Source organism: Rana temporaria, chromosome 6, assembly GCF_905171775.1.
Source record: "Rana temporaria chromosome 6, aRanTem1.1, whole genome shotgun sequence".
Lineage (NCBI taxonomy): Eukaryota > Metazoa > Chordata > Amphibia > Anura > Ranidae > Rana > Rana temporaria.
The window spans coordinates 169555381-169580275 of NC_053494.1; the positions used below are offsets into that span (position 1 = coordinate 169555381).

Below are 24895 nucleotides of genomic sequence, written 5' to 3' on the forward strand. Positions count from 1 at the left end.
GCTCTCTCCTAACCACAGAACCATAGAAAGTAAGTGGACGTTCAAAGTAAAGTCAAACACAGAAGGAAATAGCCACAAATACAAAGCCCGACTAGTTGCCATGGGTTACTCCCAGAAATTCGGTAAAGTATATGATGAAACATTCGCTCCCGTTGTAAAACACTCCACCATCAGAGCGCTTCTTAGGCCCCATACACACCCATACCCCATACACACGATAGAATTTATCCGCGAATACGGTCCGTGGATAAATCCTCTTGAGGATTTCAGCAGATTTTAATGCGATGGAGTGTACTCACCATCGCATTGAAATCCGCGCCGAAATCCTCTGGCGATGACGTGTCGCGCCGTCGCCGCGATTAAGACGCGGCGACGTGCGCGACGCTGTGATATAAGGAATTCCACGCATGCGTCGAATCATTACGACGCATGCGGGGGATCCCTTCGGACGGATGGATCCGGTGAGTCTGTACAGACCAGCGGATCCATCCGTTGGGATGGACTCCAGCAGATGGATATGTTCTGCATGTCAGCAAATATTCGATCTGCTGGAATCCATCCCAGGGGAGATATATCCGCGGAAACAGATCCGCTGGCGTGTACACATCATAGGATCTATCCGCTGAAACCCATTTGCTGGGATTTATCTGCGGATGGATTCTATGGTGTGTACGGGGCCTTAACGTTGCAGCCGGGAAGGGCATGCAAGTCAAACACCTAGACATAAAAACTGCTTTCCTATATGGAGACATTAAGGAAGATCTCTACATGGAACAACCACCAGGGTTTGAACAAGGAGACCACCTTGTGTATAAACTTCATATGAGCATCTACGGTCTTAAACAATCTGCAAGGTTGTGGAATGAGAAAGCAAAAGTACTTACCAGAGAGGGATTTTTAAGAAGTAAAGCAGACCCCTGTCTCTACTCCAGAAATCAAAAAGACAGATGGATATACATCCTTATCTATGTTGATGACATTATAACTTGTTTTGAACAAGAAGTCGATTACAATCAGTTTACAAGCTGAAAGGAAATTCTCAACCAGTCTCAGAAAATCTCTTAAATCTTGGAACAATTCCATATGAAAGATGCATAGGAAGTGAAAACGTCTATGGAACCAGGCTATCAAAAGAGCAATGAAGCAGAAAACTTGCTACAATGACATGTATCACAGAGCAATTGGTAACTAAGCTGCTTTATTTTTCCACTGTGACAAGACCAGACATAGCTGCAGCAGTGGACATACTATGCAGGAAAGTCTCAGCTCCCTGTCAGCGTGGCAAGAATGCAATAAAAAGAGTGATGCAATACCTCAAAGGAACATCTCAGATGAAGTTACGGCTACCATCAACATCAGATTCAAAACTGTCGGATATGTGAATGCTGATTGGGCCGGGGGGCTGTACAGACCGCAAATCCACAAGTGAATTCATCTTCCACTATGGGGAAGGAACCATAAGTTGGTCTAATCGAAATCAAGTAACATTGCAGCAGCACACACATTTCAAGAAGCAGTATGGATTTGTCAACTTTTTGTGGACAGTGGGGTATACATGTAAAAACCAATTCCCATTTTGAAAGACAACCAGGGATGTATAAAGCTTACGCAATCAGAAAGGGTCATTTCTAGAACCAAACACATTGAGGTCAAGTGACACCTGTTGAGGGAAAATCAAGAGCAAGATGTTATTGACATGCAATACTGCCCGTCAGAGGAGATGACTGCTGATGCACTTATCAAGCCTTTATTGAAGCAACGTCATAATTATATCCAGCAGAAGCTGAATGTAATTTGACAAAGCACATGCTGTTGAGAAGGGGTGTTGGAAGAGCAACAGAAGAAGCAGTTCGTTGCGATGGTCTCAACAGGGGTTTGCAGGCAATTTGGGATTGGAAAGGCATCTATCTCCAAGAAGGTGAACAGATCTGGCAGGTCAGCAGGGTGAAACAGGGCAAAGGAAGATGGACCTTTCCTCACAGTCAGCGAGATGGTAAAACCCCACCTATATGTACAACTCAGCTGCCCAAGCAGCAATGCCCTACATTGCAGAGTAGCCCTGGACAGACCTGGTAGTATTTTCACAGAGGCCCCATCAAAGTTAATCTTACCTACCTCCCATGCTTTCCAAAGAATAAGCTCCTTGTGAGAGTAGCGATGCAGGTGGCATACAACGTCCCTGGGTCTGTCGGAAATTCCGACAGCAAATGTCTGATGGAGCATACACACGGTCGGAATATCCGACCAAAAGCTCACATCGAACATTTGTTTTGGAAACTCTGTGACTCTGTGACGAATGGAAATCACTCCCAGCACAGGACTTATTGTAGAAGGGTATGGTAGGGGTAAGAAATAAAAAGCTTCTTGGTGCAGTATATCAAAGATAAAACGTCCCTTTATTTTGATATTCAGGGTACTGACATCCAAACAAACTTTTCCAAGTAGTAAAACAGTTTAAGAAACACTGCTGTCATCCAGCCGTGGCTCGAGACAGTCATCTGGGGGCATGGTGACGTCAGATAATGTTGCTCCACCCGACGCTGCATTTCTCCATATGAGGCTTCGACAGGGATAGGAGGCAAAATGGCAAAAGGGACGTTTTATCTTTGATATACTGCACCAAGAAGCTTTTTATTTCTTCCCCCTACCATACCCTTCTACAATACGTCCTGTGCTGGGAGTGATTTCTATTCGTCGGGAGTAATCCTGTCCGTGGTACGATCACATGCACTTGGTCCAGACGCCTTTGGTGGAGGAAGATCGGATCGGATTAGAGGAGAAACGATCGGTTGCTGTGGATCCCTGTGGAGACTCGCTGAGCCTTTATGATCTCTGTGATAGGGATCCAGCAGATCCTCCTTATACACCATTTCTGCAGATTCTGGACGAAGAGTCGCGTGTCGCGTTCCAAAAATAGCCGAACAAGGAATCGGCTATAGCGTATAGCGCCGTATAGAGCCGAGTCCCAGTCCGGCTATTTTCGGAACGCGTGATGCGCCTTAGCCGCACGTCAATCATCTACGCCTCTTCATAGGAACGCCTATTCCCCGCGGGAGTCTGAAAAGAAAAACGATTAAATGGTATGTACAGCGAAAAAAAAAAGAAAAAAGAGCGTACTGTACATGTCGGCAGTATGCTGGATGGAATGGTATATAATTGTTTTAGGGTGAACCTCCGCTTTAAATACCAACAAAAGATAGCTTTGGCTGTCTCAACAAAAATTATTTAGTGGGGTATTAAACCTAGAACCAAAAATGTTATATATTACAGTTACCAATTCCTAAGTCTAGGTTCACATTTATGCAGGCTGCGCTTGATTTTTCCAGGACATTTTTAAACTGCAGTTTGATGCGCTTTTGCATGCAGTTTTCATGCATTTCACCGTTGTTTTTCTCTTTAACCACTTCAGCCCCGAAACATTTTTCCCCCTTCCTGACCAGAGCACTTTTTACAATTTGGCACTGCGTCGCTTTACCTGACAATTGCGCAGTCATGCAATGCTGTACCTAAATAAAATGTGAGTTTTTTCCCCAAATATTGAGCTTTCTTTTGGTTGCGCTATAAACAAAAAAGAGTGTCAATTTAAAAAAATATATATTTTTTACTTTTTGCTATAATAAATATCCCCCCCAAAAATGTTTTTTTTTTTTTTTTTAAATCTTCATCGGTTTAGGCCAATATATATTCTTCTACATATTTTCGGTAAAAAAATCGCAATAAACGAAACTTGATTGATTTGCGCAAAAGTTATAGCATCTACAAACTATGGGAAAGATTTATGGCATTTTTATTATTATTATTATTTTTTTTACTAGTAATGGCGGCAACCTGCAATTTTTATCGTGACTGCGACATTGCGGCAGACAGTTTGGACACTTTTGACACATTTTTGGGACCATTGACATTTATACAGCGATCAGAGCTAGAAAAAGGCACTGATTACTGTGTAAATGTCACTGGTAGGGAAGGGGTTAACACTAGGGGGTGATCAAGGGGTTAAATGTGTGTTCCCTGGATGTGTTCTAACTGTGTGGGGATAGGACTGACTGGAGGAGGAGACATATCATTGTTCCAACTTAGTAGGAACAAACAATATGTTTCCTCTCCTCTGACTAAACAGGGATTTGTGTGTTTACATGCTGTGTCTCATGCCCGCAGGTGGCCGGCGTGGATCGTGCCTGCCTGCCACGTGCGTCGTGTCCCCCGTCTTACCGTCCTACCGGGCGCCCACAGTGACAATGGAGAGTATGGGGAGAAGTGCGGGGCTTCGTCCCCCGCATCGCTGGACTCTGGGACAGTTAAGTGTCCGATTATTAAAAGTCAGCAGGTGCAGTATTTGTAGCTGCTGACTTTTAACCACTTGAGACCCGCGCTATAGACAAAAGACGTCCACAGCGTGGCTCTCAAGTGCCGAGTGGACGTCTTTAGACGTCCTTTTATGTGCATTACCCGCGCGCGCCACTGGGGGGCGCGCAGCGTGTAAACACTGTCCCGGCGCATCGCCGAAGAGCCGATGCGTGTACCTGGCAGCCGCGATGTCCGCCAGGTACACGCGATCGTCGGTTACACAGCAGGGACGTGGAGCTCTGTGTGTAAACACAGAGCTCCACGTGCTGTCAGAGGAGAGGAGACCGATCTGTGTCCCTTGTATATAGGGACACAGCATCGGTCACTAGGGTTGCCACCTCATCCCTTTAAAAAGGAACACATATTAATTACACAGGTTCTGTGGCTAATTAAGGTGGTAATTAGACTCATTTGGTGCCTTACCTGCATTAAATTAACCTCAGAACCTGTGTAATTCATATGTGTTCCTTTTTAAAGGGATGAGGTGGCAACTCTATCGGTCACCTCCCTCAGTCACCCCCCTCCCCCCACACAGTTAGAACACACCCAGGATACACATTTAACCCCTTCCTCACCCCCTAGTGTTAACCCCTTCCCTACCAGTCACATTTATACAGTAATTAGTGCATTTTTATAGCACTGATCGCTGAATAAATGTGAATGGTCCCAAATTTGTGTCAAAAGTGTCCGATACGTCCGCCGCAATATCGCAGTCTCAATAAAAATCGCAGATCGCCGCCATTACTAGTAAAAAAAAAAACGAATAAAAAAAAATCATAATTCTGTTCCCCATTTTGTAGGCGCTATAACCTTTGCGCAAACCAGTCGCTTATTGCGATTTTTTTTTTTTTTCATGTGAGATCAGCAGGTTTGCAGCTGATTTTAAAATTCAACAGCTGAACAGTCCGTCGGATTTCTAAATACTGTATTTCATCTTCTAAGCTCCGTTTACTGTTAAAAATAACTGTGAAATGCAAAACTCCGTTGGGTGTTACAAGATGTCTGCTTGCCCTCCTCTTCGTATATTGTTAGTGTGAAGGATTGCAGGGTGTAGCAAGATGGAGGCAACGAAACGTCCTTGGTGCTAGAGACATGGGAGGAAAGGGAATTCAAAGTGAGGCTTGGCTCTAGACAGGAGAGGAAGGAGAATTCAGAATGAGGCTTGGTTTTGGAAGAGCGAAATGTAAATGCAAAGCGATGCTTGATTCTAGACAGGGGAGGGAAGTAAAGTAAAAATGAGGCTTGGTTCTAACAAGGGGAGGAAAGGGAATTCAGAGTGAGGCTTGGCTCTAGACAAGGGAGGAAATTGAATTCAGAGTGAGGCTTGGCTCAGGAAGTATGCGGTGGTGGAAGGTTTTGAATGCAGTAGTTTACTATTGGAAGTTAGAGGATTCTGCTGTAAGGTATTGGGGATCTCTTTTATTGTTTAGCAGACATTTTTTTAAACTAGTGTTCTGTATATATTTGGAAAGTAACTCTGTGTGACAGTTTGCTGCATGACTTTCAATGACATCAGATGTGGAACAGGAAGTGAATGCCAGACTAGTTAGTGCATGCTTCTGCTGTCAGAGATCCCATCTTCCATGCTACTCTGCAATAACTGGGAAGTCTGCATGTATTTGTAAGTATTCCAAAATACTGAACATAATGAGTGTCTTCTATTTTTTTTATAATCACAGCGCTAATTTAATGATATCCAGGGAAAATCCTATAAAATAATTTTTAAGATATCATAATCCTGTCATGATACAAATTGCTATGCATGGTCATACACTCGTTGTTGCTGTTTTTTTTATGATAAAGCAGCTCCAGTGCCTGATAAACAGACTGTCCTCTGCCAATAAGTTGCAGATAAAGACTACTGCTTTCTGTAGTAAGCTGGCCATACACTATACAATCTCTGTACAATCTCCTTTACATTCACAAAAACAAATTAATAGGACATCTAGGGATAGTGTACGCCATCTAAAAGAAGTACAGAATACGGCATTTCTCTGCACCGAAATGCACTAAACTTGCATGAATGCTCACGTGTGCATGACAATGCAATTTAGTAAATAAAATGAATTGAAATGAAAAAAATTATTACAAAATCGTACCGCAAATGCTTTGCAAACACACATGCTGAAACGCACGGTGAATGCAGAGATTGTGATTTAAATGACCCCCTAAATTACCCATTAAGATTGTTTTAAATAATACAGCAAAGTCACTGGTTGATAGTACATCTTAAAGTGATTCTAAACAAGTTATACTTACCTGCTCTGTGTAATGGTTTTGCACAGAGCAGCCCTGATTGTCCTCTTCTCAGATCCCTGAGGCCTCGTACACACGACCGAACATGTCTGCTGAAACTGGTCCAAAAGTGGAACTTCCGCTTTAAGCACTACTCGCCCCCTGACATGCCATTTTTTGAGGGGAGAGTGTGCACCTTATTTTTAGAGGGACTTCCTGTCCCACTCCCTACTTCCTTATTTTGGCCACCTAGGCAACTCCTCCTCTCGCCCTAGGTGGCCCCTCCCTGCCAGTGATCTCCTGTGACACAACACAGGTCCCAGAAGATCGGCTGGCCAATAGCATAGCGCAGTGCAGATCGCGCATGCGCAGTGCGCGCTCAGCTGTGAAGCCGTAAGTTGTCACGACCGGGTTCCCACAGTTGCTATGATGGCGCAGGTGAGCCTCCGGGTGGCCGCATCGCTGGACCGTAAGTGTCGGTTTATTACAATTCAGCAGCTATGCTTTTTGTAGCTGCTGACTTTTAATAAACGAAAAAACGGGAGGAACTCCGCTTTACTGCATAATATAATGCATAAAGTTCACCTTTTAAAAAATAAATAAATGCACATCTGTTTGCAGGTAAAAAAAATGTGCATATATTATTTTTTTACATGGAGCCTGTAAAGCATCAGCAGATTGAGGGTGCCATGCAGAACTCCTGCAGACTTATCAGTGTTATAGCAGTGGTAACTGCTCATACCTCATACAGGAAGAGCGAACTACCAGAGCGCTCAACAACGCCATGGTCGTTCATTGAGAACTGCAAGCCGCAAAGGCTGTTGGTACTTGTAGTTTCCCATTCACAGAACTCTGTGAGTAAATAACGTGGCCAGGCAGGCTTTAAAAAAATAAATAAAATAATAGACAGCAAGCAGGGGAAGAAGATACCCCACTTGCTGTCACTAGAAGCGGGTAGCGTCTGCGGGAGTGGGAACATGTTCTATTTTCCACCCTAAAAACGGGTAGAACATGTAACATGTTCTCAAGGGTGAACCTATCCTTTAAGGTAAAAAAACCTTATGCCTTCAGAACCAAAGGCAACTTTTTTTTTTTTTATTATCGGTGTCCTGATTACCAGTGCAGTGCCGCCTCATCAGTGCCCATCAGTGAAGAAGAAAAATTGCCTGTTTGCAAAATTTTATAACAAACTATGAAAAGTTTTTTTTTTTTAAACATTTTTGATCTTTTTTCACTTGTTTTGTTTAGCAAATAATAAAAGAACCCAGTGGTGATTTAAATGGCACCAAAAAAACTATGTGTATGAAAAAATGTAAAATTTCATATGGGTACAGTGTTGCGTGACCACGTAATTGTCATTCAAAAGCCTCATGCACACGATTGGACTAACATCAGACTTTTCCGTGGATTTTTGTCCGAAGGGGCGTTGGCCATGAACTTGTTCTGCATACACACGGCAGAACATTTTCAGCCAACATTCACCAAATCACATGGTTTTTCAGCTCTTTACCGCCACCCTTTGGGCAACTTCTGCTATTGTTGTCTGATGTTTAGCATTGGTTCTGAGTATGCGTGTTTGTACTTTTGGATTTTAGTCCGATGAACTTGTGTTCACACGATCGGATGATCAGACGCAACACATTTGTTGTCGGAAAGTTTGAGAGCATGCACAGTGAACATTTGTCCATGGAAATTCCGACAACAATTGTCCGATGGAGCATAGAGATGGTCGGATTGTCCGATAAAACATGTCCGATCGTGTGTTTGGGCCTTTAGTGTGACAGCACAGAAAGCTGAAAATGTGCCTTGGCAGGAAGGAAGGGGGTAAAGATGCCTAGTAGGCAAGTGGTTAAAGGTGACCTTCACTCACTTTTTCTTTTTTGAAAAATCCTGCTTCTTTAGTCCCTCTTTTTAATAAAAAACGTGTGTGTGTGTGTGTAATATTAAATATATAATAATTATTTTTTTGTAATACCTTTTTTGGGACCAAAGCTTGCTCTTCTGGTTTTCTTGTCTAGGTGAGAATAACATCCCTCCAGGTGCCTGAATCCTCTTTAAGGCAATCTAGAACACAGTGTGCGTGCCATCAGTAGGTTGGCTGCAAAGACCCAGAAGAGACAGCTGGCTCCCGATGACACAAGCAAAGCAGATGGTGGCATGGTGGTCTTTGGCAGAGTACAGCAGGACAACGCTGGATTTGCTGGATGTGTAAGTACTGTATTTATCGGCGTATACCGCGCACTTTTTTGCCCTGAAAATCAGGGCAAAATCGTGGGTGCGCGGTATACGCCGATACCCGCTTTCCCGTGCTGAGTTTTGAATACTGCGCCGACATATACCGAGCGCAGTACACTCGGGTATAGTCGGGCAGTCTCGGCTCCTTCCGCGCTCACGTCCAGGACGTCAGCGTGGGTAGCCGAGCATTGCCGACAATACACGAGTGTACTGCGCTCTGTATATGTTGGCGCAGTATTCAAAACTCGGAGCGGGGACGCCGCCGAAGAGGACACCCGACCCGCCGAAGAGGACACCCGAAGCCACAGAAGGACGCCGGACCCGACGAGGCCGCCGCGCAAGACACCAAAACTGTAAGTACAAAAAAAAAACGTTTTTTCCACAGGATTGGGGGCCACTTTAGGGGTGCGCGGGATACGCGGGAGTGCGTTATACCGCAATAAATACGGTATGTGTTTTAAGAGTAACCGAGGATATCGGGTAATAGAGGAAAGAACAATAAAATAACACAGGCAGGGTAAAGTTCCTCTTTAGGAAATTTGGCTTCCTATGTCACCTCTCTGCTTTGGATTAGCTCTGGCGTGGTCAGATCCTGGTTCAAACTCACCTGAGCAAAACCGCCAAGAAACAGTCGCTTACGCGGACGAGGCGTTCCCTGCAGGTTTGTGTGCGGCTGCTGGGCATGGAATGCCTTGGTCATTTATGATTGGCACAGTACAGATGACAGCTTCCTGGCAGGATCGCTCAGTGTTTATTATAACTATTATGAAGCCCATTGAACTCTTCATTATCCTTTTCTTTCCAGGTAGATACATTTGAAGCATTCTCACAAGACCTAAACATATCCATGAATTTAAAGCTTGGAAGATTGCAGTACAGCAAAATGAATGTTCCGTTCTACTGGATCTTATAAGACTGTCTCCCTGTAGCCCAGACATGTTCCGCTGCAGCAGGACTTTGCAATTTTCACTGCGCTTCATTCAGACCCGTAGTAAAAGTTCAGACGCGCTGCTGGAGCAGCTGAAGCATTGCACGCATGAATCTCAGTTATTCCAACTTGTTGCGTTCAATAAACCTTTACTGTCTGTCAATCATGTCAGCTTTGCAATCAGGTTGTTGTGGCAAATTCAGAAAGAAAAAAATGGGAGACGAAACCTCGAGGAGATCCAGAGTCACCCGGAATTTATTGCTCTTCGTGGCTTAGCAGAAAATAAAGTCAGATGTATGAAGGACAAAGACTTGGTGGACACTTTATATTCTGCTGTAAGGTAAAGCTTACAAACATTTGATTCAACTGAGTCAACTTTTAGCGTGTGTTTGTTTTTTTTGTGTGTGTGTGTGTATATATATATATATATATATATATATATATATATGTGTGTGTGTGTGTATATATGTATGTGTATGTATATATATACACATACACACACACACACACACACACACACACATACATACATACATACATACATACACACACACACACACACACACACACACACACACACACACACACACACACACACATATATATGTATGTGTGTGTGTGTGTAATTAATATATATATACACACACACACACACACACACACACACACACACACACACACACACACACACACACACACACACACACACACACACACACACATATATATATATATATATATATATATATATATATATATATATAATGTATGTATGTATGTATGTATATATATTTGCACATAATTTGTTTTTATTTTTATTTCAAGGCTTGGAATGAAGGGCCATCACACTCTGGCGCAGCAGTTGGTTGTGGAAGTTTGGAAAAGACTAGAAAGGTATGTTTTAAAGCAGGGGTCTCAAACTCAAATTACCTGAGGGCCACAAGACAAGTTTTCATATGCCATGGGGGGCCGCATGCAAACTTTCAAACTTCAAAAACAACAGTACTGGTGTCAGCGAACACATTATTAACCCCCAGCACTGGTGTCAGCGAGCGCATTATTACCACCAGCACTGGTGTAAGGCAGGGTTTGACAAATTTGCTTGGAATCTAGGAGCCAGCAAACGCACCCCGTCCCGACGGGCTTGCGCGCAGAAGCGAACACATACGCGAGCAGCGCCCGCATATGTAAACAGTGTTCAAACCACACATGTGAGGTATCGCTGCGATTGGTAGAGCGAGAGCAATAATTATAGCACTAGACCTCCTCTGTAACTTAAAACATGCAACCTGTAGATTTTTTTTAAACGTCACCTATGAAGATTTTAAAGGGTAAAAAAGTTTGTCGGCATTCCACAAGCGGACGCAATTTTGAAGCGTGACATGTTGGGTATGAATTTACTCAGGGTAACATTATCTTTCATAATATTAAAAAAAAAATGGGGATAACTTTACTGTTGTCTTATTTTTTAATTAAAAAAAGTGTAATTTTTTCCCAAAAAAGTGCGCTTGTAAGACCGCTGCGCAAATACGGCGTAACAGAAAGTATTGCAACGATCGCCAATTTATTCTCTGGGGTGTTAGGATAAAAAATATATATAATGTTTGGGGGTTCTAATTAGAGGGAAGAAGATGGCAGTGAAAATAGTGTAAAATGACATTAGAATTGCTGTTTAACTTGTAATGCTTAACTTGTAATACCAACGGCCACCACCAGATGGCGCCAGCTCACATCTGGTGGTAATAACTTGTAATACCAACGGCTCACCACCAGATAGCACCAGCTCAAAAAAAAAAAAAAAAAAATTTTTTTTTTTTTTTTTTTTTTTTTTTACTCTTTGCTCCCCCCACTTCCACCCTGCCTGCGGGCCATTTATAACTGGTCCGCGGGCCGCAAATGGCCCGCGGGCCGGTACTTTGAGACCACTGTTTTAAAGTATCTAAACCCCAAAACAAAAATGTATCATGTTGCGCTTTACCAGTCCATAGATGTGGTGCCTGCATTCTTTTTTAAGGCTAAAGCCCTGTACACACGGTCAGTCCATCCGATGAGAACGGACTGAAGGACCGTTTCATCGGTTAACCGATGAAGCTGACTGACGGTTGGTTAAAAAAAAAGATTGTCAGAATGCGGTGACGTAAAACCCACGACGTGCTGAAAAAAACGAAGTTCAATGCTTCCAAGCATGCGTCGACTTGATTCTGAGCATGCGTGGCCTTTTGACCGATGCCTTTGCATACTAACGATCGGTTTTGACCCATTGGTCAGGCGTCCATCGGTCAAATTTTAAAGCAAGTTCTATTTTTTTTTTTTGACCAAAGGCTAACTGACCGATGGTGCCCACACACGATCGGTTTGGACCAATGAAACGGACCTTCAGTCCGTTTTCATCGGTTTTGACTGATCGTGTGCCTAAGACCATTTTTAGAAAATGCAGAGAATATCTGTTGAGATATATATATATATATATATATTAGGGCTGTGCGTTAAACGCGATATTAACGGCGTTAACGCAAACCCATGTTAACGCCGTCAATATTTTTGTCGCGCGATTAACGCAGGAGCCCTCGGGTGGACATGCAGAGTGTGCAGCGGCGCGGCGCGGCGCGGCTTACCTTTTCGCTGGATTCACAGACAAGTTACTCACCTTGTCCCTGGATCCAGCGATGCCACCCCGCTGTGTGATCGAGCGGGTCCTCCTTGCTTGGCGGGTCCTCCTTGCTTGGCGGGTCCTTCTCGCTCGGCGGGTCCTCCTCGCTCGGCGGGTCCTCCTCGCTCGATTCACAGTGCCTGTGTGCCGCCGAGCTCCGTTCCCTGCGACGTTACGACGCACGGGAGCGGAGAACGGCGCCAAATTTAAAAAAGTAAACAAACACAATACACACAGTATACTGTAATCTTATAGATTATAGTACTGTATGTAAAAAATACACACACCCCTTGTCCCTAGTGATCTGCCCAGTGCCCTACATGTTCTTTTATAAAATAAAAACTATTCTTTCTGCCTGAAAAACTGTAGATTGTCCAAAAGTGTCCCTTTATGTCAAAAATGGTTTTAGATCAGCTAGAAAACAGAGATAATAAATTATAATCACTTGCAGAATTGTGCGATATTTGTGGGGAAATTCGTCATAAATTAGAGCGATTAATCGTGAGTTAACTATGACATTAATGCGATTAATCGCGATTAAAAATTTTAATCGTTTGACAGCACTAATATATATATATATATATATATATATTTTTTTTTTGTCTTGTCATTGCATGTGAGCTGAAAGGACAGTATAAACAATGTTCTCTTTCCTTTTGTAAACTACTGTTCCCTACAATCCACCTTGTCATAGAAATGAACATACACATAAATGATTGAAGTCCAGCCTGGTACACGCAGGCAGTTTTTTTTTTTCTTTTCTTGAACGAAAACAGAGGATCTTGCTGTACTAACTATGCAATATTTGTACAGTGAAAGGAAACAAAGGACCTACGCTCTTATATCATAAATTACATATCACCATAGTGAATTAACATTGTAAAGAAAAGGGAGGCTGTATTGGACTATAATGGCATTGTATGAGCAACTGATAGACAGACAGTCAAATTTATAATGTAAAATATTTTTATTACAAAGTAAAACTCTTACTTTGTAATAAAAATATTTTACATTATAAATTTGACTGTCTATCAGTTGCTCATACGATGCCATTATAGTCCAATACAGCCTCCCTTTTCTTTACAATATTTCAATGGGACGAAGGCATCATTTTGTAACATAAATATACCCTAGCACTTTAATACATAGTGAATTAACAAATACATCTTCGTAAATTCATGGTGTTTAAGATGCATCATTTCCGGTCAGCTGCTGCGCAGGTGGAGAGCAAACCAGCGATTCCTATACAGTACATGCTGATCCCTTTAAATGCAATAGAACCTTCTTTTTAAAATTTATTTGAAATACTGCACCATGAGTGTTCTTTCCTCTCCCTCTCTATATGGCAACACTGGAGCTTTTGAATACGTTATCTACATATATATTGAATTTTATTTTTTTTGCTAAACAAATGGGAAAAAAATCAAAAATTCTGAAAACCAAAAAAAATAAAACATTTCGAAAATCCTGGGATTCATCCCATAATCCTGTTTGATCTCTTAAAGGCTAAATTGACATTATGATAAATGAATGTTTTTCAGCGATTCTACATGACAGAATGGCCTTTTTTGAGAAAATCTGGGATCCCTGGATAAAATGCCTTTCGGATTCCTTTTTTGAGAGAGACCGAAACCTGTGTTCTGGCAGTGATGAGTGCACTTTTTTCTTTTCCCAGTTTCTTCTTTTCTTTTTTTTTAAATTATTTTTATTGAAAATTTTCAATAGTGCAAGAATGGACAAACAACAATAGTCCAGAACATATTTGACAACAAAAAACACAGAATAGAATAAATATAAAGGTATAGTTCACCCGTTCAAGGGGTTGTAAAGGCAGGAAAATAATAATTAAATGGAGGAGAATATGAAGTTGAGGCTGATTAGAGTAAATTAAGGGTTAATAAGAGGTTAAACGAACATTTGTTCATCCCTTTGATCTGCAGATGAAGACATACAAAGATACAAAAAGAAACAGCCTTGGTTTGAGAGCGTTTTGCAAGACGAGTACAATTTTTTTAATATTTTTTGACTTGATATACAAGCGATGTCTTGATATACAAGTAGCGTCGTGTCACAACTGAGTATAAAAGAGAAGAGAGGCGCCTCTAAAGCCTCATACACACGATCGGACTTCCATCTGACTTTTCTGTGGATTTTGGTCCGAATGGGCATTGGCCATGAACTTGGTATGCATACACACGGCAGAACTTGTTCAGCCAATGTTCACCAAATCACGTGGTTTTTCAGCTCTTTACCGCCATCCTTTGGGAAACTTCTGCTATTGTCTGATTTTTAGCATTGGTTCTAAGCATGCGTGTTTGTACTTTTTGGACTTTAGTACACACGACCGTATTATCCTCCATCGGACATTTGTTGCTGGAAAGTTTGAGAGCATGCACAGCGAACATTTGTCCAATGAAAAACTGTCAACAATTATCCGATGGTCGGATTGTCCGACAAAACGCATCCGTCGGACCGTTGTTGTCAGATCGTGTGTATAGGCCTGTAGTGTAGCAATATGGTTACATTTAATGAAGGTACAACATTTAGCAACTTATTGCTACACTAAGAGGCGCCTCTCTTTTATTTAATACTCTGTATCTCCTGCTGGATTTTGCTTCTAACATTTTATGGTTACACAACCTATCGCATTGCTATAATCTTTTTATATGGACTAAAAAACTGAAAGACTTATGAATAAATTGTTGTGGAACGAATCATTTGAGTTTCCATTATTTCTTATGGGGAAATTTGCTTTGATATACAAGTGCTTTGGATTACAAGCATGTTTCTGGAACTAATTATGCTCGCAATCCAAGGTTTTACTGTATTTATTAAAACTGGAGTGTGCAAAATCTGGTGCAGCTCTGCATAGAAACCAATCGGCTTCCAGGTTTTATTGCCAAAGCTTAAGTGAACAAGCTGAAGTTAGAAACTGACTAAGGGTAATAAGTTCACAATACATTTACAGTTGACAAAGCCATTTGCCATTCTAAAGATTTTTTTTTTCCTATGTAATCTGATTAGTATTGTTTTGGATAATTCAGTTGTCTGTTCCTTGTTACAGTTTAGACTTTTGCTCACTATCAAAGTTTTCCGTTTGTTTGGTAAAACATGGCATGTATTCAAGCCCACTGCTCGGACAAATAGCCAGCATTGTGGACAAGAAGCTCAATGATCTGCAAGATCTAAGGTAACCAGTGCTTCTAAATTATGTTTAATTTAACCCAATACTAGCATGCTTGATTTATTGTGCAACACAGTAAAATAGACCTAGTTATCATCTAAAATGTAATGTGTAACCCAATGAAACTCTGTTTTGCCTATTGCATAACCGTAAGCTTCAGATTTAGTACAACAGAAAATGAGTACAGGTCAACCTTCTACAGGTATATGCACATGTACCCCATTAAGCTGTAAGTTCACTTTTTTAGAAAAATTGAAACGGTGTCACCCTACACTCTCCCCCACCTCTTACTAAATCCTGCTGGGCTTACCTTCATGGTTGATGAGCTGTCAGTGCCCATACAGCCAATTTTTGGAGGTCTGAGGTTGGGGCATCTCCACTGATCTCCCCCTCTGTCTGCAAGCTTCTAAGTTGAGTCACAGCAGTTCTGATTGGCCAGCACCAGCACAGAGAATTGCTCTGATCCATCCCAAGAGCCCCGTGGAAAGAATGTGGGAGGAGAGAGCAGTGATTTATTTTCCCTAGACTGCTACACAGGTGGCATGGGCAGTAACCAATTGTGTCACTAATTCGCTTGATAAATGTCCCCCATGTTAATAATTCTTAACACAACATAGTTCTTATAAGCATACTCTGAACCATGAAAACGTATTTATACTGTTGTGTTGTAGACATTTAAACATATGATGGCAGACATGGCATGCTTAGCTCACATTTTATTGCACCTCTTTGTTACTGTAGTAAAAAAAAAAAAATAATCTTACAATAGTTTTTTCTCAAGTCGTCTTCCAGGACGGCACCCTGAGATATGACTGGCTTTACCTGACAGGAAACACAATCAAAAAGAGGTTAAAAACCCCGCCCATCCCCGTGCTCCTCAGTTCTTGATTGTGTTTCCCCACAGCGAAACGATTTGTTATTTTCCAGACCTAAGGCCTGGGGCTGGTGGTCCCCCACTGGGAGCTGGACCACAGTCACTGGGTCTAGTCGGATTGTCCCGCCTAGGGGGTCCCTTCTTACTCAGGGGGGCCTCACTTAGTGAGCTGGAAGAACCCCCCCTAAGTGCTGGAGCCTCCAGGGATAGTGGCTATCCTGGAGCTCCAGGGGCTAGTCTCTCACTCTCACTCTCACTCTCACTCTCTCTCTCACACACACACACACACACACACACACACACAGCAGCTGAGAGAGAGGCGCCCTTGTCCTCCCTCATCATGGAGCGGGACAACCGGCCGCTCTTGGCCCTAGCTGCGGAGGAGGCCACTGGGGGTGAGTCTACCTTTTGTGCAGGGGTATGGCGGGCTGGGACCCAGGGTGTTTCCCCCTGTTATTTATGTGTGCCTTCCTGTGTATCCCTTCTTTCTTAGGGGAGAACATCATTGCCCAGGGGGGTGCTAGCCATTCATCTAAGGACACTAGCCGGTTTAAAAGATGTGGCTATTGCAATTATAAGGACTACCTTCACAGCACCCTAAACCCTTCTGTACCAAGTGCATTCAGAAGTTAACAGGGAAAGAGACCTCTCAGATTATGAAAGATTTTCTTGAGGTGCAATCTCAGATTCTTTCTACACTTAAAGAGTTTTAGTCGTCCCTTAAAAGTAAGGAGCCTGAACCCCCCCCACCGCAGGGCCCTCCTCTCAGGAAAGTTCCTCTTCTTCGCATTTTTTTTAGAGTCCGCCAGGAGTCTCTGGGGTCCTTGGTATCATGGAGGTAAGTTAGGTGTACAGGGTAGTGGCGCTGCTTGGGTGTGGTATTGGTATGTCCTTATGTTTAACCAAACTGGTGATAAATGAGTGATAAAGTGTCGGTTACCTTTTGTGCGGCAGGCTCATATGTGGAGCCTCCAATGGGATTTGGTCCCCTTATAATAAATATTGGTGAGGTGACGAGAGAGTTGAAATAAGCCCTCCAATGGGCTAAAAAATATATATAAGAGTGTGGGTAGGCTAGGAACGTGTGTGACTGGGGCAGGTCAGCCCACTAAGTGTCCCTCCTAAACCTCCACTGAGGTGCAAAATACCCAGAGTACCGGGATTACTACTCTATGTGGACTCCTTCTCTGTTTCCCTCTTACGCTCATCACTTGTAACACTGAACGAGACCTCTACGATCCACTGAGGACCCCGCCTGGTAGCAGCTGGTAAGCGACCAACACGGCCCACTGATCCCATAAGGCTCTACACCCCCTTGGGGGGACTTCGATCCGGTGTGTGGGGACCCAGGTGGGGGGAATACGGATCTCGCTTGATGTCCACAGTTGGGAATTGAGGCGTCAATAGCTGGTCATCCACCATATACTGCACCAGCCGCTGTTTATACATTGGACTGGGGACTGCTATATAATTTTTGGAAGCGTGGATAAACCCTATTTTAAGGTCGCCCAACTACAGGGAATACTGCACATATGAACTTTATATCTGTCTAACCAGCTGAAGGTGGAATCTTGTTGTTTTTTTTTTTCTCCATATTTTTAGAAACTTGATTGCATAATTCATACAAGGGTGATTCTATCTGTTTAACCAGCTGATTGTGGAACATTTTTTGCTGTTTTTTTTTCTCCACAATTTTAGCTACTTGATTGCATAATTCACATAAGGTTGATTCACTATAGTGCACTACTAGGAGGTCTCCTCACATATCCTATTTGTACTTGCATTTTTATTTTTACTTTTACTTTTCACATTGGCACTTACCATTGTGTTTGTTTCAATTAATGTGGCTCACCACATTCACCATTTGCCACTTTTGCACCTCAGTGGAGGTTTAGGAGGGACACTTAGTGGGCTGACCTGCCCCAGTCACACGTTCCTAGCCTACCCACACTCTTTTATATATATTTTTCAGCCCATTGGAGGGCTTATTTCAACTCTTTCTCGTCACCTCACCAATATTTATTATAAGGGGACCAAATCTCATTGGAGGCTCCACATATGAGCCTGCCGCACAAAGGTACCCGACACTTTATCACTCATTTATCACCAGTTTGGTTAAACATAAGGACATACTAATACCACACCCAAGCAGCGCCACTACCCTGTACACCTAACTTGCCTCCATTCTACCCAGCCTACCTTCGGGAGGCCACACAGGGGGCAGCAGCCCATTTACCCAGTCCTAGCACGGAAGTTCTATACTCGGTCCTTGGTATCAGACTCTGAGGACTCAGAGATCCCCCCCTCAGGAGGAGGGTTTGGCAGATAGTCAGGCGGAGGAGGAAGATGAGGATGCTAGGACAGGCAGATATATATTTTCTGCCGACGAGATGGAGAGTCTCTTTGGGGCAATTTATGCCTCCGAGGAGATACCACAGCCAATGGAACAGGTTTCCACACAGGATAAATTGTACCAAGGGTTAATTAAGTCTCAATTTAAGGCTATTCAGGTACACCAGTCCCTCAAGGACATCATCCTTAGGGAGTGGGCCGAACCAGAGAAAAAGCTGTTGAGGTACAAGACTTGGAAGCGGCGTTGTCCCTTTAAGGAAGAAGAGGAGTCTAAATTCTTTAAGATGCCTAAATTAGACGCCCCCCTCGCACAGGTCTCAAAGCAGTCTGACCTCTCCTTTGAGGACGCAGGCAACTTAAAAGATTCTATGGATCGGCGGGCTGAGACTTCCTTGCGTAGGGCCTGGGAGGCTAATGCGGCAGCCTTGAGCCCTGCTTGCATTGCTAGGAACGCAGATTCTTGGATCTCCAAGTTGATGGAACATGTGTCCCAGGTACCAAAATCTAAGGAAATTTTGGATTCCCTGCAACTCATAGGGAGTGCAGTAGCTTATTTAGCTGATGCAGCGGTAGAGACGGTGCGTTCTACCGCAAAGATGGGAGCCCTCATCAATTCTGCTAGGAGAGCAGTATGGGTTAAGATGTGGAACGGGGATCTTACGTCCAAGAACCGCCTGTGTAGTCTTCCCTTCGAGGGCTCCCTTCTTTTCGGTACAGGCCTGGACCAGGCCTTGACTAGGTCCTCAGAAAAGGGGGTACGTTTTCCGTCTAAGCCTAGACAGAACAGGAAAAAACCCTTTCGAGGCCCCCAGGGTGGACTTGGAGGTAGGAGCCGTCCTTCAGAGAGAAGGCCCCGAACAATAGACACGCTGGGGTGTTGGGAAGGACAAACAAAAAGGGGGTATCCTTTTTTCCAACACAAAACCCAATGACAAGGATTCCAAATGACGAGAAGGTCGGGGGAAGACTCTCCCAATTCCTTCCCAGGTGGGAGAGTATTACACAGAGCCCCCATATTCTCCAGATTGTAAGGGAGGGTTACAATCTAGAGTTCCGTCAGCTTCCCCCTCAGAAATGTATTTTGACTCACTTACCCAGAGACCCCCCCCCCCCCCAAGTCAGCAGGCCTTCTGCGAAACGTTGCAGAGCTCGCACAGCAGGGGGTTATAGTTCCAGTCCTTGTGGACCAGAGAGGTTTGGGCGTCTACTCCCATATCTTTGTGGTTTCAAAGCCATCAGGGAAATTTTGGTTGATTATCAATCTGAGACCCCTGAATACCTCTATCCTCCACAAGAGGTTTCGAATGGAGAATGTCTACAGCCTCAGGAGGCTTCTTCCGAGGGAGGTATTCATGGTTTCCATCGATTTAAGAGACTCTTATCTCCTGGTCCCAATTTTTTCGGGTCATCAGAGGTTCCTCAGGTTTGCGATCGCCTCCGCCCAGGGAGTGCAGTATTGGCAATTTGCTGCCCTCCCTTTCGGACTGACATCCAGTCCAAGGGTCTTTACAAAGGTCCTGGCGGAGGCAATCGCTTTCCTGCACTTGCAAGGGATAGCGATAGTCCCCTATCTCGACGACCTGCTACTGTACAACCTGAGTCGGGATCTCCTTCTTTCGGACCTGACCACTGTCTTGACTACCCTGGAGTCCTTGGGTTGCATTATCAACAAAGAGAAATCCTTGCTCCTTCAGGAGAGGAAGCTTTATCTAAGGTTTTCTGATAGACTCCCTGGAGAAGAAGCTCTTTTTGCCCAAAGACAAGTCCGGGGTCTCATGGCAGCGGTCAGGTCGACGAGGGAGAGAGCAGAGTCCTCCTTCAGGGACATCATGAGGGTGCTGGGTCTAATGACTTCTTGTATCCCGGCGGTCCCGTGGGCGCAGCTCCACTCCAGACCCCTTAATTTCTTCCTCCTTTCCTCCTGGGACGAAAGAAGAGAATCCCTAGATGTCAGGGTCAACATCCCAGACCCAGTGAAGCTCACACTAGGCTGGTGGCTTCTCCCACAGAACCTGCAGTTAGGTCTTTCGTGGAGTCAGACCGATCCAGTCAGGATCACCACAGACGCCAGCGCCTGGGGGTGGGGAGCTCACTTGGACGAGCTCCGTGCCCAGGGTTCCTGGAGCCAACAACAGAGGGGGGCCTCTTCAAACTACCTCAAGCTTTTAGCGATTGGAGAAGCTCTAAAGGCATTCGAGGAAAGAATTTTGGGCCGGGAGGGCCAGATTCTTTCAGACAATGCGACCACGGTAGCCTTCCTCAATCATCAGGGAGGCACCAGATCCCGCACCCGTCTGGAGTTGTCGCTAGAGATCCTGGGCTGGGCAGAGCTGAGAATTCCCTCTCTTTCGGCAGTACACCTGAAAGGGACCCTCAATTTGGAGGCAGACTACTTGAGCCCTCCCATTCTCCAGGGGGAGTGGGAACTAAATACAGAGGTTTTCAGTCTGATCTGTCAGCACTTTGGCAGCCCAGAGGTGGATCTCTTCGCCCGCAGGGCAAACAGGAAGGTGAAGAGATTCTTCTCTCTCTCCTGGGAACACGGATCGGAGGGGGTGGACGCATTGGCCCAGGTATGGAAGTTTCATCTGGCCTATGCGTTCCCTCCTCTGAAACTGATTCCGAGAGTCCTGCAGAGGTTAAGCCTAGCAGTAGGGAATCTAATTCTGGTGGCCCAAGAGGACCTGGTTTTCCGCTCTAGAGCGCGGGACGGTGACCCCTCCCCTCCTTCTCCCTGTTCGGGCGGACCTTGTTCGGCAGGGTTCGGTCTGTCACCCAGACCCCAGCTTCTTCAAGTTGATGGCCTGGTGCTTGAGAGGCGGAGCCCGAGGGAGAAGGGCTGCTCCGAGAAGGTTATTGACACCTGTCTGGCTAGTAGGAAGGAGGTCACTAGGCGTATTTATGCCAAGGTCTGGGGTGTTTTTTCTCGCTGGTGTTCGGCGAGACAGGTTTCCCAGCAGGAGACTTCGTCATCCTAGATTTTCTCCAGGACGGAGTGGACCATGGGCTAGCCACAAGGACTCTTAAAGTTCAGGTGGCAGCCTTGTCGTATTTTTTTGGATAGATGCCTATCCCTGGATCCCCCGGTTAGAAGGTTCCTTATAGCCAGAGATAGATTGTCCCCAGTTTGGATTTCTAGGGTTCCGCCCTGAGATGTTTCTTTTTGTTTTGAATCAGTTAACCAAGGCTCCATTTGAGCCAATTGACAGTATCCCCATCAGGTTACTCTCCTTTAAGTTTGCATTCCTCTTGGCAGTTACGACGGCCAAGAGGATAGGTGATATGCAGGCGCTCTCTATTAAGGAGCCGTTTTTTTGTTTGAGGACAGGGTGGTTCTAAGCCAGGACCCCCTGTACCTTCCTAAGGTAGTGACCAAGTTTCACAGGTCACAGGAGATAGTTCTCCCTTCTTTCTGTTCAAACCCCCAGAATGAAAAGGAAGCTTCCTTTCATTGTCTGGATGTTAGACGTTGTCTATTAGTTTATTTAGAGAGGGTTAGTGAGTTTAGACGTTCTACCCATCTGTTGATTAATTTTTCTGGTCAGAAAAGAGGTCATCAGGTGTCCAGAGCCTCCATTTCTAGGTGGATTAGGCAGACCATTTCCTTAGCCTATGTTCAAGCCGGTAAGGCAGCTCCTAAAGTTAAAGCACACTCCACACGGTCACTAGCAACCTCCTGGGCAGAAAGGACCGGAGCTTCGGTGGAGCAGATTTGCAGAGCGGCGACGTGGTCAAGCCAGAACACATTCCTAAGACACTATAGAGTGGAACTCCTGTCGCCACAGGACTTGTCATTCGGTAGGAAGGTCCTACAGGCAGTGGTCCCGCCCTAAGGTAGGCCTAAAGCTACTTGCTTCTCTCTCAGGGTGCCATCCTGGAAGACAACTTGAGAAAGTTCCAGTTACTTACCGGTAGCTGTATTCCTGGGAAGTCTTACAGGGCGGCAGGCCTACTTCCCACCCTTGTGATACATTATTGGTTTATATTTTGGTGTTTTTTTCCCGTGCACTGGTGGGTTCATTACTTTATCTCAAACTGAGGAGCACGGGGATGGGCCGGGTTTTTAACCTCTTTTTGATTGTGTTTCCTGTCGGGTAAAGCCAGTCATCTCTCAGGGTGCCGTCCTGTTAGACTTCCCAGAAATCCAGCTACCGGTAAGTAACTGGTACTTTTCCTCAAATTCTACAAACAATACTCCATAATGACAACGTGAAAAAAGTTTGTTTGAAATCCTTTGCAAATTTTATTAAACCAAAAAATCCCATTCACATAAGTAGACACAGCCTTTGCTCAATACTTTGTTGAAACACCTTTGGCACTAATTACAGCCTCAAGTCTTTTGGCACACCTATTTTTGGGAAGTTTCTCCCATTCTTCTGTGCAGGACCTCTCAAGCTCCATCAGGTTAAATGGGGTGCGTCGGTACGCTCCCCATTCAACCTGATCTCTCCAGAGATGTTCAATCGGGTTTAAGTCTGGGCTCTGGTTGGGCCACTCAAGGTCAATCAGAGTTGTTCTGTTGGCACACTTTTTTTGTTATCTTGGCTATGTATTTAGGGTTGTTGTCCTGTTGGAAGATGAACCTTCACCCCAGTCTGAGGTCCAGAGTGCTCTGGAGCAGGTTTTCATCAAGGATGTCTCTGTACATTGCTGCGTTCATCTTTTCCTCGATCCTGACTAGTCTTCCAGTTACTACCGCTGAAAAACATCCCCACAGCATGAAACTGCCACCACCATGCTTCTCTGTAGGGGATGGTGTTGGCCAGGTGATGAGCGGTGCCTTGTTTCCTCGAAACATGACGCTTGCCATTCAGGCCGTTTTGTTTCTCATGGTCTGAGAATCCTTCAGGTGCCTTTTGGCAAACTCCAGGCGGGCTGCCTTGTGCCTTTTACTATGGAGTGGCTTTCGTCTGGACACTTAACCATACAGGCCTGATTTGTGGAGTGCAGCAGAGATGGTTTATTCTTCTGGAAGGTTCTCCTCTCTCCACAATGAAATGCTGGGGCTCTGTCAGAGTGACCATTGGGTTCTTGTTCACCTCCTTGACGAAGGCCCTTCTCTCTCGAACGCTCAATTTGGTCGGGCAGCCAGCTCTAGGAAGAGTCCTGGTGGTTCCAAACTTCTTCCATTTACGGATAATGGAGGCCACTGTGCTCATTAGGGCCTTCAATGCTGCAGACATTTTGTTGTTGTTGTACCCTTGCCCAGATCTGTGCCTCCATACAATCCTATCTCGGAGGTCTACAAACAATTCCTTGGACTTCATGGCTTGGTTTGTTCTCTGACATGCACTGTTAACTGTTGAACATTATAAAAACAGATGGACTCAATCAAGTTGTAGAAACACCTTGAAGATGATCGGTGGAAACAGGAGCTCAATTTTGGGAGTCATGGCAGAGGCTCCAAATACTAATTTTATGTACATTTTTTTTTTTTTTTAATATAGATATATTTTTTTATAAATTTGCAAAGATTTCAAACAAACTTCTTTCATGTCGTCATTATGGGATATTGTTTGTAGAATTTTGAGAAAAATTATGTTACAACCTCATTTAAAAAAAAATGTAAATCATAACAAAATGTGGAAAAAGTTAAGTGCTATGATACTTTCCTGATGTACTGTTTATATCATAGGCAGCGCGTCCTGATGCATTAGGTTTTACATTTTTTTTTTTAAATGATGTATGTGTATTAAGGGGATGATTTATGGCAAATTTTTGTTTACTGTGTTTAAATAAAGATTTGTATTACCTTTTTTTTTGGTGATTTGAGTATAAGTGATTTCTCTTTGTGGTTTAGCATCCCAGCTCATTTGTCATTAAATATAAAAATTTCACAAGATTGGAGGAGAAAGCCACTGCATAGTTAAAGTGGAGTTCCACCCATTTTTTTATGTTTGTCTGTGCTGCATGCTCTAATCTCATAGTGTTCAGAATGGACAATTTTTATTTAATTTGTTGCTTGTAAATACCTTTATTTTGTAGTCCTTCATTACTTCCTCCTCCTTATTTGCCTAGGCTATTTGCAAGGGTTTTTGGGATAGGCATCATGTTACCCAGTAGTCCTTGCAAACCTGACTGAAACCTATT

At 44.0% G+C, this 24895-nt stretch overlaps 1 protein-coding gene across 3 annotated transcripts in view; it reads left to right on the forward strand.

Annotated features, from left to right (window-relative positions):
• The first annotated feature begins 5582 nt into the window (after positions 1-5582).
• Positions 5583-24895, forward strand: part of LOC120944038 (FAST kinase domain-containing protein 1, mitochondrial-like) — a 76602-nt gene continuing 57289 nt past the window's right edge. The window contains exons 1-5 of one of the 3 annotated variants that reach the window (XM_040357800.1): positions 5583-5968; positions 8601-8790; positions 9623-10085; positions 10571-10639; positions 15460-15585. In XM_040357800.1, coding sequence (XP_040213734.1) covers positions 9754-10085; positions 10571-10639; positions 15460-15585 — 527 coding nt within the window. In that variant the 5' untranslated portion in view covers positions 5583-5968; positions 8601-8790; positions 9623-9753. The remainder of the gene's footprint in view (positions 5969-8600; positions 8791-9622; positions 10086-10570; positions 10640-15459; positions 15586-24895) is intronic. The other 2 variants (XM_040357798.1, XM_040357799.1) reach the window with 2 other exon arrangements.